The following is a 14,099-nucleotide window of genomic DNA, read 5'->3' as shown; positions in this document are numbered from 1 at the left end:
ATCTAAAATGGCATCCCCGCATTCAGCAACCACTTGATTTGATGATGAATTCATTATCTATCTAACTAGGAAAAGCTGATTATTATTATATTATTCATTATTATTTTTTTCTAATCTATTCCAATCTATATCATCCCCATGAATTGATCTATTAGTGTTCCTCTTTTAAAACATTTAAAGAGCTCTCTTCTCTCTCCATCTCTATCCTAGATCCTCTCTCCTGGCGGTCAATCACAATCACTATCCTGCTCCTTTTCTTTCTATTTTTCTGTGACCATTGCCCAAACAGACTCTGTATTGTATTTTTATATTCATTATTGCCATTTTACATTACATTTTACATTATTATTTTATGCTACCCTACCCCTTTACCACCTTTACCCTTTCCTTTCTTAAACTCACATACCCTTCCATACATGTACTCCATCATGACACTCTACACCATGTTTCTTTTATTCTGTTTTCGATATTTTCGTTCAATTCCCGGACCAGGAGCTCCCCATTCCTCCTCCCATTCCTAAGCTTTATTGGTGAAACTAGATTATAGATAGATCCCCCCCCTCCTCTTCCCCCTCCCCCCCCCCCTCTGGCTATATATGTTGTTCTGTTACTCTCAATGTGAAAATGAAAAAAAAGCGAGAGAGACAGGACCTCCTCCCTCCCTCCCCCCAGTCCCTCTAGTTTAGCTTTTTTAATCAGATGAGCAGCTCCCTCCTCCTCTCTTCCTCTTCCTTCCTCCCTACTTAGGTGAGCCCCCAGAAGAACAGTTGTCTGTCCCCAAAAAAGCCCAGTGCCCATACATCCAAAGCCCTCCCTTGTAACCACCACCTCCTCCAAAACTTAATCATCACGATCCTCTCACCCCTTTGGCGCCCTTCCCTAGGAACAGGTAGAATCCCACTGAAGATCACCTGAGATTAGGTTTAAAACTTCCCCAAGGCACAAATTCCTTTCCTTGTCCTTGGACGGTATGGTGCCACCACGAAGTGATTTACACAAAAATTCAGAGGAGGGTCACTTGGAATCCCTATCCCCACAAAATATCCCCTGAAGGCCCTTCACCCCCATGATGAAGTGGGAATGTTCTTGATGTGTTCTTTGAATGCTGAGTGGGGAGTATTAACCTGGGAAGGTTGCAGGGGGAGTTTGCTGGGACTGCCTGCATTGAGGAAGGGAGGATACCTGAACATGTAACATGAGAACCCAGGACGGGGGTTGGAGGCCAGGTAACACCTCTGCCTGGGAAACTGGACAACGGTCACAAAGGCTGGGAGAGAAGCCAGGGGGAAGGCCAGAAAGGAGATGGCTGAATGGAGTTTCAGTTTGGAGCTGGCTGGGAAATAAAGAGGGGCACCCCGACCAACAGGGCTGTGGCCTCCCTGGGACCTCCAGATGGACCTAACTAAAGGGGGTCCTGTTGTCTGTATCGGCAAGACCTGTTTTGGACTGTCTAAATAAACCGTCTGTTTTACTGGCTGGCTGAGAGTCATGGTGAATTGCAGGAAGCCAGGGGTGCAGGGCCTTGTCTCCCCCACACTCTGTGACAACTGGTGGTAGAGGTGGGATCTACTGCACCCCATGGACGGCACTTCCTGCAGTAAGTGACTGAGGAGCAGTAAAACAAAGGGGGATTGACGGGTACCAGGCATGCTGAAGAGTCAGTGAGGGATGGTTTCAGGGGACAATTAAACCCCGGAAGTGTGTAACCAGCAAGAAGGACTTTTGCACTACCAGGGTCCCCCGGGGGATTGCAGCGAGCAGTCCCAGGGGTGGAGGAGTCTGCCGTTCAACACTGGGAGAGAGGTGGTGACCTCGAGAAGGGCTGGCACACTAGGGGTCTCCCTGGAAACTGTGGGGAGCGGTGAGCACTCAGACCTGTGAGTGGCCAGCAGGAAGATGTATTCCAAGTGCCTTAAGAGTGACCTGGTCGAGCTGTGCAAGCACAGGGGGCTGCGCAGTGGGACGCTCACCAAAGAACAGCTGATTCCCCAGCTGGAGGAGGGAGATCACTCAAATGAACTGATCCCTGTCTCTGAGGGAAGCAGCCTGGCAGACGCAGTGCAGGCACCTTGTCTCCCAGCAGGGAGTGGTCAGTCGGCTGCTGAGGGCCTCTCGAGACTTCTCCTGTGTATGCCTAGGGGAAGGGCGGGGAGGAGCCCAGAAAATACCGAGGGCACCGTGACACACCCGGCCAGCAGGGGATCCTCCCAGTGATGCTCGGCATCCGTGGAGCGGAAGCGGCTGAAATGGGAGAGAGAGAGAAAAATGAGAGAGCTGGAGGATTGTGAAAAACAGAGACAGCATGAACTGGAGGAGAAAGAGAGACAGAGGCAGCATGAACTGGAGCTGGAGAGGCTGAGGAGCAGCGGGCACCTGGCTGTGGTGAGTGAGGGAGGACCCAGGACTGCATGGAGCTTTGATAAGGGCATCTTGGCCCAGAGTAAGGAGGGAGAGGACATTGATGACTTCCTGGATGCCTTTGAGATGGCCTTTGAGCTGCACCAGGTTGATCCTACGGACAGGCTCCGGGTTCTCACCCCCTTACTGGACCCCAAAGCCGTGGCATTGTACCGCCAACTGGAAGGGATGGAGAAAGGGGACTACAAACTATTCAAAAAGGCCCTGCTACATGAGTTTGGGCTGACTCCTGAGATGTACCAGGAAAGGTTCTGGAGCCAGTGTAAAACCCCTGAGGTCTCATATCTGCAACTAGCCGTCCACATGGAGGGATACGCCAATAAGTGGGCAGACAGGACCCAGACGAAGGAGGACCTGGTTAATCTGATTGTACTAGAGCAACTGTATGAGCGGTGCCCATCTGACCTGAGGCTGTGGTTGAGGGACAAAAAGCCAGAGAACCCGCAACATGCAGGGTGGCTGGCCGATGAGTTTGTGAAGAGCTGGTCAGAGGGTGGCAGGAAGGAGTCCCAAAGGAACAGACCCCCATGATGCAGGAAGAGAGTGACCATTGAAAAATAGTTTCAATTAAAATTTCCCACCAGCTCTACTACCAACCCCTGTGATTCCAGGAGAATATGGGGAAAAATGGTCACTGTTCCTCTCGGAGACTGCAATTCTGCTTGGGCTGAAAAAGGAGCAAGGAACAGTCCTTACTACAGCTGAGTGTGAAACAGTTTTCCTGTGTGGTGAGAATTTGTGAGATTTAAAACAAACAAATAAAACCCATGCTGAATCAGGATGAAAGGTCAAAGTTTTCACAAACTGGGGAAAAAATGAATCAGGTTGGTCAAAATATTAAATCATGATAATTTCAAAAACATTCATTTCAATTTTGATCTTTGGTATTTTTTACTATACATTTCTAAACAAAAAAGTCATTTTGAATGAAAAAAAGACTTTTTTGTTTCATTTCATAAATATCCAAATTTCCTATTTTGACAATTTCAGAACTTGTTTTTCATATACATTGAGAAAAGAAATTCATCAAAGTGAACCCCTTACCCACAAATGATTCTGGTTTCAGTGAACCAGCATTTTTTTATGTTAAAATGTCAATAAATTGCTGACCATCTATAGTCCTTATCAGGGGCGGCTCTAGACCCCAGCGCGCCAAGCAGGCGCTTGGCGGGGGTTTGGGGGGCGGTTTGGGGGCGTTGGCTCCGGTTGGCATGGCCGCGCGGCCCGCGACGGGGTCGGGAGCGGGACTGCAGGCGGACCATGACGCAGCGGTGCCCGCGGTCCCGGTCTTCTTGAGCGCTCCGCGCGGCCCCGCGCGCAGCCATCCGCGTCCGGTCCGCGCTGGCGGCTGACCTGCGGCTGGCTGCGGGGGGAGCTCAACGAGCCGCGGGGGAGGGGGACCCGCGACCCGGGCGGGAAGCGGCGCAGCGCGCGCGCGCGCGCTGGGGGCAGCCTACTTTCTAGAGCCGCCCCTGGTCCTTATGTCCACAAGTACCCTGGCCCTGACTACATACCTACATTAAAGAAGGCACAACCTAGCACTGAGATAAGTGATCTAAGGCAGAATTAACATTGGGAAATTTGTATTTTTCTGTAACTATATCCCACGTCAATGGACCAGATTCTGCTCTCATTAAAGGGTGAGTTAATCTGGATCAATATCACTGAAGCTCATGGAGTTATTCTAGATTAACACCAGTATGAATAGGTTTGGCAGAATTTGATTTGTATTTTTTAAATAATGTTGATGAAAAATTTCAGTGTTTATTTTAAGCACTTTTTTCAATTCTGATTGATTTAAAATTTCACAGTTGTGGGAAATTGGGGGGTGTCAGACAATAGAAGGGGTCAGAAAATAATTACTTAATAACTTTATAACTTTGTAACTGTTAAAACACAAATTGTCAACTTCACATGTCAAACTAAACAAAGAAAATATCCGTAATCAAACTCTAATACGTTCTCAGGTGAAATTTTTCTTACTCTTTCTATCTGTACATTTAATCTATTATAGATGGAAATATTTTTGTCACTTTGTGTGAATACTGTGCAATTAATATTTACGGCATTTACTGATAAAATATCTAATGCTTCCAAACCTAAATACACCTGAGACCAGGATCCTGTTAGGTAACCAGAATGTGCTTGGCAGTTTCATGCTAGAATTGACCTATTATGTACTGTAAATGAAGTGAAAATGGTTAGCATTAGTTTCAATATCCATCCAATCCAGTTTTGGTTTCATAGACTTGAAGGACAGAAGAGAACAATTGTAATCATGTAGTCAGACATTCTGTAGAACCAAGGTCATAGAATTTTCCTGAAAGAACTCATGTTTTAATTAGAGCAAGTCTCTTAGAAAAACAATCCAGTCTTATTTAAAAATTGACAGTGATGGTGAATCTACCACAGACCCGCATAAATTGATCCAATAATTAATTACCCACAGTGTTAGAAATTTACATCTTATTTCCAATCTCAATTTGTCTAGCCTCAACTTCTAGCCGTTGAATCTTGATATGCCTTTGCCGGCCAAATAGAAGAACCCTCTATTATGAAATATTTATTCCCAGGGTAGGTACTTATAGACAGTGATCAAATCATAACAACATAAGAACGGCCATTCTGGGTTACACCAAAGGTCCGACAGTGGCCAATGCCAGGTGCCCCAGAGGGAATGAACAGAACAGGTCATCATCAAGTGATCCATTCCCTGTCACCCATTCCCAACTTCTGGCAAACAGAGGCTAGGGACACCATCCCTGTTCAATCACCCTTTAACCTTCTCTTTCATAAGCTAAATAGATTGAACTTCTTGAATCTATCAGTATAAGGCATGTTTTCTAATCCTTTAATCACTCTCCTGGCTGTTCTCCATATCCTCTCCAATTTGACAACAGAAGAAGTATCACAGTACTGCCGCAACAATTGGACCAGTGCCAAATATAGAGATAAATGTACCTCTTTATGTCATTTCAGGATTTCCCTGTTTATGCTTCCAAGGATTGAATCTCCTGCTTCTATCTAATGTGTTGCCATAGCATCATAGCTGATAGCTCACGTTCAGTTGTTTATCCACCATGGCCCTCAAGTGTTTTTCAGAGTCATGTCTTCCCAGAATAGAGACCCCCATCCTGTAGGTATGGATTACATTGTTTATTCTTAGATGTGTAACTTTATACGTAACTGTATTAAAACACCTATTGTTTGCTAGTGCCCAGCTTGCCAAGTGATCTAGATCACTCTGTATGAATCACCTGTCCTCTGCATTATTTGTCACTCCCTCAATTTTTTGTGACATCTGCAAACTTTATCAAGTATTAGTTTAGGTTTCCCTCCAGATCACTGATAAAAATGTTGAAAAGCATAGTGCCAAGAACTGCTCCAAAGCACTGCATATAACTGGACACATAAAATACCTAATATAGATGTAAATCAAATTATGTATTTTCAGTATTTACATCCTTGGGTTGACTTTTCCTTGTGCTCTCTACAGCCTTCTCCACACCACACATGATTTCCATCCCCAAGAACCAATACCTGCAGGACTCCAAATAAGCACCAAATAAGGTAGTAAATGCTGCACTCTAGAAGCTCAATGAGAGGTGCAGATGCCCCAAATTCAGGATCTGGCTGTCTTTTGTGTGTTGCCTGAACTGGTAGGTGTTTTCTGAGAATGCCTGATTGGGCCCCGTAGTGAGCTAGGTGGGAGTGGGGAAACTAACTGGTGAATCCCATTGGGGGTTAGGTGTGTGCTAAGGTGACAAGCAGCACAGCAGATTCAGGACATAGCCAGTTTTGTGCATGCCCAATAACTTAGGCACCTTGAGGACTTTACCAGTGTAAATGTAGGCACCTGTAGAATTGGATGGCAGCTGAGCAGGAGTTTTCAAGGCCTCAGTGGTGCCTAAATGTTGACTTTGGCATCAAAAGTGGCAGTTAGGCACCTAAGTCCCTTTATGGATATAGCCCTGGGTGTCTAAATCCCTTAGCCTCCTTTGAAAATCCCAGCCACAGGCTTCAGGAGAATGAGAGGCATGATGTGGGGGTAAATGGATGGTGGAGTAGGGGTTTCCCCCTGAGTTTTGTGTCCCCGCATTGGATATATCTGAAGCAAAGGCTGATGCCACTCTTCATTTGATTGCATTCTGAGTTCATATCAGATATATACAGTTCATCAAAACTGCTGCAAGTGCAAGCTATTTCATTACACAAGAATATATAGAAAGGATACCAGCTGTGGAAGATAAGGTGATGCAGCATAGCTGGGGAAGTCTGAGGCCATGTCTACACTATGGGGACTATGGTGGCCTAGCTCTGGTGCCATACCAATGTTGGCATAACCCCAGAATGTAGACACAGCCTACAATGGTGAGAGGGAGTTTTCCATTGGTGTAGGAGCAGTTGTAGCTAGGTCAAGAGAGTCTTCTGCAGTTGGTCTAGCTGCATCTACAGCAGGGGATAGGTGGGGATTGGTACATTGCTCAGGGGGGTAGATGATTTTTCACCTCCTTAAGTGACATAGCTATGTTCACCTAAATTTTAACTATAGTCCAGGCCTGAGTTTTGACTTACAATAAGGATACATACTATTATGTTGGACAGTGCTAATGGCTGCCATTAAGTGAGTGTTTGAGCCACCACAGACCTGGTGGACACCAATGGCTGTGTTAATCACCCAATGGCTCAAGGCCCTGGGCTGCTTGGGGAGGTCTGAGCAGATCTGAGCCATGGGGTCTAAGGAATTCCCTGATTGCAGATGAGTTTGGTTTGATTTTTGCAAGCTTAGCATGTGTTAGGGGGGAGAGGCAGCTATGATCCTCACCCTAGGAGAATCAGAGAGACAGAGCAGCTTGGGCACAAAGTTTGGTGGAGGGGCAGACCTAGGAATTTCTGAACCAGGTACTTGCTTTCTGCTGTTTGTCTCCACAGGATGCTGTGCATGCTTTGTAAATAAACAGGACTGCACCAAAGAAACATTTGAATTGAAGCTTCAATTCCACCCCCTAATGGAAACAAGCCAACAAAGCCATGAATACTGGTTAACCTCTTGAGCCAAAGGGGCAACAACATAGGATGATCCAAAGCCCATTAAAGACTTTCATTCATTTTAATAATTTTTGGGTCAGGCCCATTGTTTAGCGCTTAGTCTAATACAGACAATGTGGGGGTTTTTTGGTTTCTCTTCATTCACATGTTCTGTCCATCCGTATTTCTACAGGTTTTTGCAACACTTGTTCTTGGGGCGTAGTACCTTATGATGCAAGTGGTCTGATTTCAATGAGACTATACGTGGAATAATCCCTGATCCTGCCAGCTGATCCTGCATTGACAGAGAACAGTTTGTAGGACTGGGCACAAGGACTTGGAAAGGAACCTTCAAGGATTTAGTGCAACAGTGCCTAACTCCCTTAGGGTCATTTAAAACTCCTGGCCTAAGATGTTCAAACTAAGTAAGAGTTACAGACATCAGCTAGCTCAGGTGTATTCTTGTCAGCAAGTTAAAAAAGTATGGATTGGATGAATAGACAATAAGATGGATAGAAAGATGGCTAGATTGTCGGGCTCAATGGTAGCGATCAATGGCTCGATGTCTAGCTGGCAGCTAGTATCAAGTGGAGTGCTACAGGGGTCGGTCTTGGGGCCAGTTTTGTTCAACATCTTTATCAATTATCTGGATGATGGGATGGATTGCATGCTCAGCAAGATTGCAGATGACACTAAGCTGAGGAGAGAAGCAGATATGCTGGAAGGTAGGGATAGGGTCCAGAGTGACATAGACAAATTGGAGGATTGGGCCAAAATAAATCTGATGAGGTTCAACAAGGACAAGTGCAGAGTCCTGCACTTCGGACAGAAGAATCCCATGCACGATTATAAGATGGGGACTGACTGGTTAAGCAGCAGTTCTATAGAAAAGAACTTGGGGATTACAGTGAACGAGAAGTTGGATATGAGTCAGCAGTGTGCCCTTGTTGCCAAGAAGGACATCAGCATATTGGGCTGCATTAGTAGGAACATTGCCAGTGGATTGTGGCATTATTCGGTACTGGTGAGGCCACACCTGGAGTATTGTGTCCAGATTTGGTCTCCCTGCTACAGAAGGGATGTGGACAAATTGGAGAGAGTCCAGCGGAGGACAACAAAAATGATCAGGGGGCTGGAGCACATGACTTACGAGGAGAGGTTGAGGGAACTGGGCTTGTTTAGTCTGCAGAGAGATGAGTGAGGGGGGGATTTGATAGCAGCCTTCAACTACCTGAAGGGGGGTTCCAAAGAAGATGGAGCTCGGCTGTTCTTAGTGGTGGCAGATGAAAGAACAAGAAGCAATGTTCTCAAGTTTCAGGGGGAGGTCTAGGTTGGATAGTAGGAAAAACTATTTCTCTAGGAGGGTGGTGAAACACTGGAATGTGTTACCTAAGGAGGAATGTGTTACCTAAGGAGGTGGTGGAATCTCCATCCTTAGAAGTTTTAAGGCCTGGCTAGAGAACTCCCTGGCTGGGATGATTTAGTTGGTATTGGTCCTGCTTTGAGCAGGGGATTGGATGACCTCCTGAGGTCATTAGGATGATTAGATGACCTCCTAAGGTCTCTTCTGACTTTAATATTCTATGATTCTATGATTCTAAATACAGATATTGGCTGCAGTGACAAGAATGATGATCAAGTGACAAAATTTGTATCATCTCGTCACTTTGGGATATTTTCCAGAGATTGGAACCATTAATGGAAAACACAAGAAACACAGACCACAGGGTTCTGTGGTTATATCACAAATGGAATAGGTTTCTGGCAGTGTCAAAAGGCATCAGAATATCCTTTCCAGAAATACATGAGAAAGAAAGGGGGAAAACATTATAGTATGACTTAATATTTGACTCTTTTGCCAGGGACAGTTAGTCATTTTTTTGCTGGTTGGATTTCCTGCAGGTAAAGTAGATTTTCACATAGTGGATGAACAGTCAGAACCAGAGACCATTGTAAATCCCCATTTATAACTGTCATTTTTCAGACTGGGTGGTTTCAGTTTTTTGAAAAATTCCTGAAAAAATAAAGGTTTTGAGGTTTTCCACAGGAGGGTGCGTGGATGGAATCACCCACCATTTCTGCTAAACAGATCCCTGCAATGCTTAAATTGTGCTAGGGCTTTCCAGGGCTGAGCCCAGCACCTCTAGGCTTGGCCATTCATAGCCCTGACACCTCTGGGATTACTGTCTCAGTTACGAATGTAAAAAAATTGTTTGATCACCTCTTTCATTACAAATTAAGTATTGGATCCCCACTTTTGTTTAATTTGAGAAATAGAGACATTTCCCTAGGACTGGAAAAAATAACGGGGAATCTAATAATTACAAACTAGAACGTTTTTGTGGTATATTACAAATAACTAGGCATGGAAGGACTTGATTTTGATCTGTAAATATACACAAAGATTGATTTCACCATACACACACAAACAGACAACAAATATTTACATTGATAAAAATTGAAATTTACTGATAGGAAAGTAAGAAAATGCTTCCTGACAAATTAGGGTTTTATTTAAGGATTTTACTTTGTATATTTTCACATGTGATGTTGACAATTTGTGTTTAAATAGTTCTACAGCTTAAACTCTTTGATTCTCAATATATAATGTAATTTTAAAAATGTCTGATTCCCGCATACAACTGTGAAAATATAAATAGATACCAAAAAAGTTTAAAATACGTATTTTTGTGGAATGTATAAATGTAAATAATATAAATTAGGAAAAAAAGTCTTAAAATAATCACAGATTATTATTAAAAATGGACTTTTGCCAACCCTAAAAATAACTAATAAGGGTTCAGACAATTTTGGAATAATTATTTAAAACAAAACACAAGAGGAAAAAAGAACAAAGGATGTCATTATGCCATAATACCCATTGAAGTCAATGTGAACTCTTCCCTCCATTTTGGTCAGCATTGAATGTATTTGTCAAATCTTGTTTGGATACCCCAAAACTCAACAGAGGCTTAACGTCAATAAATCTATAAAGATAGAAAATGGGATTTTCACAGCAGTTTAGGAAATTTAGTTACCCTAGGTTGCAGAGCAGTTTTTAAACTAAGAGATGGGGAAAAGCTGACTGCTGCAGAGGAGCACGTGGATCAGACAAAGATTTATCTTAGAGGAGAGTCTACTGATAGCGATACTCTAATTTTATTCAGGAGGAGAGGATGGAAGAGGATAAAGAAGGGGCGAGATCAGATAAAAAACATTCACATACAAAAGAGTCTGACACATCAGAAAAAGCCAGACAAATAAACAGTGACTAGTTTTTAAAGTGTTTGTACATAAATGATAGAAGTCTAAATAATAAGATGGGTGAACTAGAGTGCCTTGTAATAAAGGAGAATATTGATATCATAGGCATCACAGAAACCTGGTCAAGTGAGGACAATCAATGGGACACAATCATTTTGGGGTACAAAATATAGTGGAAGGACAGAACAGGTCATGCGGGGGCGGGGGAGTGGCACTATATGTGAAAGAAAATATAGATCAAATGAAGTAAAAATCTTAAGTGAATCCGCATGTTCCATAGAATATCTATGGATAGTAATTTCATGCTCTAATAAGAATATAACAGTAGGGATCTATTATCGACCACCTGACCAGGACAGTGATAGTGACGATGAAATGCCAAGGGAGTTTAGAGGGGCTATCAAAATAAAGAAATACTGGGGGATTTCAATTATCCTCATATTGACTGGAAACATGTCACCTCATGATGAAATGCAGAGACAAAATTTCTCGATACTTTAAATGACTGCTTCTTGGATCAGCTGGTACAGGAACCCACAAGGGGAGAGGCAATTCTTGATTTAGTCATGAGTGGAGCACACGATCTGCTCCAAGAGGTAACTATAACAGGACCGCTTGGAAATAGTGACCATAATATAATAACTTTTAACATTCCTGTGGTGGGAAGAACACCTCAACAGCCCAACACTGTGGCATTTAACTTCAGAAAGGGGAACTATGCAAAACTTAGGGGGTTAGTTAAACAGAAGTTAAAAGGTACAGTGAGTAAAGTGAAATCCTTGCAAGTTGCATGGGTCCTTTTTAAAGACAACATAATAGAGACCCAACTTCAATGTATACCCCAAATTAAGAAACACAGTAAAGGAACTAAAAAAGAGCCACCGTGGCTTAACAACCATGTAAAAGAAGCAGTGAGAGATAAAAAGACTTCCTTTAAAAAGTGGAAGTCAAATCCTAGTGAGGCAAATAGAAAGGAGCATAAACACTGCCAAAGAGGAGTTTGAAGAATGGCTAGCCAAAAACTCCAAAGAGCTTGGCTTGTTTAGCCTAACCAAAAGAAGGTTGAGGGGGGATATGATTGCTCTTTATAAATATATCAGAGGGATTAATATTAGGGAGGGAGATCTCACAAAACTAAGTGATTGGGCAACAAAATGGCAAATGAAATTTAATGTGGATAAATGTAAAGTAATGCACATTGGGAAAAATAACCCCAACTATAAATACAATATGATGGGAGCTAATTTATCTATAACTAATCAGGAAAGAGATCTTGGAGTCATCGTGGATAGTTCTCTGAAGACATCCACACAGTGTGCAGTGGCAGTCAAAAAAGGAAACAGGATGTTAGGAATAATTAAAAAGGGGATAGAGAATAAGATAGAGAATATCTTATTGCCCTTATATAAATCCGTGGTACACCCACATCTTGAATACTGTGTACAGATGTGGTCTCTTCATCTCAAAAAGATATACTGACATTAGAAAAGGTTCAGAGAAGGCAAGTAAAATGATTAGGGGGTTGGAACGGGTCCCATATGAGAAGAGATTAAAGAGGCTAGAACTTTTCAGCTTGGAAAAGAGGAGACTAAGGGGTGTATGGTAGAGGTATATAAAATCATGAGTGATGTGGAGAAAGTGAATAAGGTGAACAATTATTTAGTTGTTCCCATAATGCAAGAACTAGGGGCCACCACATGCAATTAAGGGGCAGCAGGTTTAAAACTAGTAAAAGGAAGTTCTTCACACAGCACACAAGTCAACTTGTGGAACTCCTTGCCTGAGGAGGTTGTGAAGGCTAGGACTATAGCAGGGTTTAAAAGAGAACTGGATAAATTCATGGAAGTTAAATCCATTAATGGCTATTAGCCAGGATGGGTAAGGAATGGTGTCCCTAGCCTCTGTTTGTCAGAGGGTGGTGATGGACAGCAGGAGAGAGATCACTTGATCATTACCTGTTAGGTTCACTCCCTCTTCGGGCCCTGGTATTGGCCACTGTTGGTAGACAGGATAATGGGCTGGATGGACCTTTGGTCTGACCTAGTATGGCTATTCTTATGTTCTAGCACCCACTGACTTTCAATGGGAGTTTGATGTATAATTGTCAAATCCCACCTGTAAAAATGTCACTCATTCACACCATGGCTACCCACTCTTCCTTCTTCTTATTGCAATAGGATGACCACTGCTGCCAGTGACAGAGAAACAGAAATAACATTGGGAATAAAAAATAAAGAAGTTATGACAATTTACACTAGCTGAGGATCTGGCCTTATTGACACGAATACATTTAAATAAATGCAACTGAATGGCATATAGAACTCTAAAAAATCCTCAGTATCTTCATGCTATAATGCAGAATGCCTTGGCTGACAGGAACCTGGGCCACCTAGATGGTTCATTTGTGACCAGTTAATAGATTTATTGCCATTTCAATCACCCTTTCTGAACACCCTACCTTTCTGGACAGCTCTTCTCAGGGCCTCCTTGACATCTTTGTTTCTCAGGCTGTAGATGAGGGGATTGATCAGGGGTGTCAAGACAGTGTAAAGGATAGAAAAAATTTTGTTCAGGGCTTTCAGTGAACTGGTGTTGGGTAATATATAGACAATCATTAGGGTGCCATAGAAAACTGTAACCACAATAAGGTGGGAAGAGCAGGTGGAAAAGGCCTTTTGCCTCCCGGTGGCAGAAGGGATTCTCAGGATGGTGGAGATGATATAAACATAAGATGTCAGGGTCAAAATAAATGGGGAAACAATGTCTATGGAGGAGAATATGAGGGTCACCAGGGTAACCAGACTGGTGTCACTGCAGGAGAGTTTAATCATGGGGGTGAAATCACAAAAGAAATGATCAATTTCATTGGGGCCGCAGAAGACTAATCGTGATACCAGACATATTAATATGGTAAGAACTATGAATGAACTTAGCCATGATCCAACTGCTAGCTGCATACAAAACCTACCATTCATAAGGGATGCATAGTGCAATGGTTTACATATCGCTAAGTATCGATCATAAGACATCAAAGCTAGCAGGTAACACTCAACAGTCACCAGGACACCAAACCAATAAAACTGCACAATGCAGCCCGTCACAGAAATGGTCTTGTCTCCAGTCAGGAAATTGGCCAGCATCCTGGGCAGTATAGTGGAGGTGTAGCAGATTTCCACGCAGGACAAATTCCCCAGAAAGAAGTACATGGGGGTGTGAAGGTGCTGATCAGACATAACTATCGCAACAATGAGTATATTTGCAGTCATGGTGACTATGTAAATCACTAGAAACAGCAAGAAGAAAAGAATTTGCAGTCCAGGGAGATTCCCAAATCCCAGCAGGATGAATTCTGTGATAGATGTTTGATTTTCCCCTTCTGCTTTCTCCAT

General features: G+C 43.2%; 1 protein-coding gene across 1 annotated transcript; it reads right to left on the bottom strand.

Annotated features, from left to right (window-relative positions):
* Positions 1-13,142: 13,142 nt before the first annotated feature.
* On the bottom strand, positions 13,143-14,099 carry LOC120379997 (olfactory receptor 11A1-like). Its single transcript, XM_039497505.1, has one exon. The coding sequence runs from the start codon at positions 14,097-14,099 to the stop codon at positions 13,143-13,145; it is 957 nt and encodes a 318-aa protein (XP_039353439.1).

The sequence above is a fragment of the Mauremys reevesii genome, linkage group 13 (assembly GCF_016161935.1).
Source record: "Mauremys reevesii isolate NIE-2019 linkage group 13, ASM1616193v1, whole genome shotgun sequence".
Lineage (NCBI taxonomy): Eukaryota > Metazoa > Chordata > Testudines > Geoemydidae > Mauremys > Mauremys reevesii.
The sequence above is the reverse complement of the archived record's forward strand: the minus strand, read 5'-3'. Positions and strand labels throughout refer to the sequence as shown.

Bases quoted from the DNA above. Each gene is read 5' to 3' on its own strand.
- LOC120379997 (XM_039497505.1), bottom strand. From the start codon at position 14,099: ATGGAGAAAGCAGAAGGGGAAAATCAAACATCTATCACAGAATTCATC.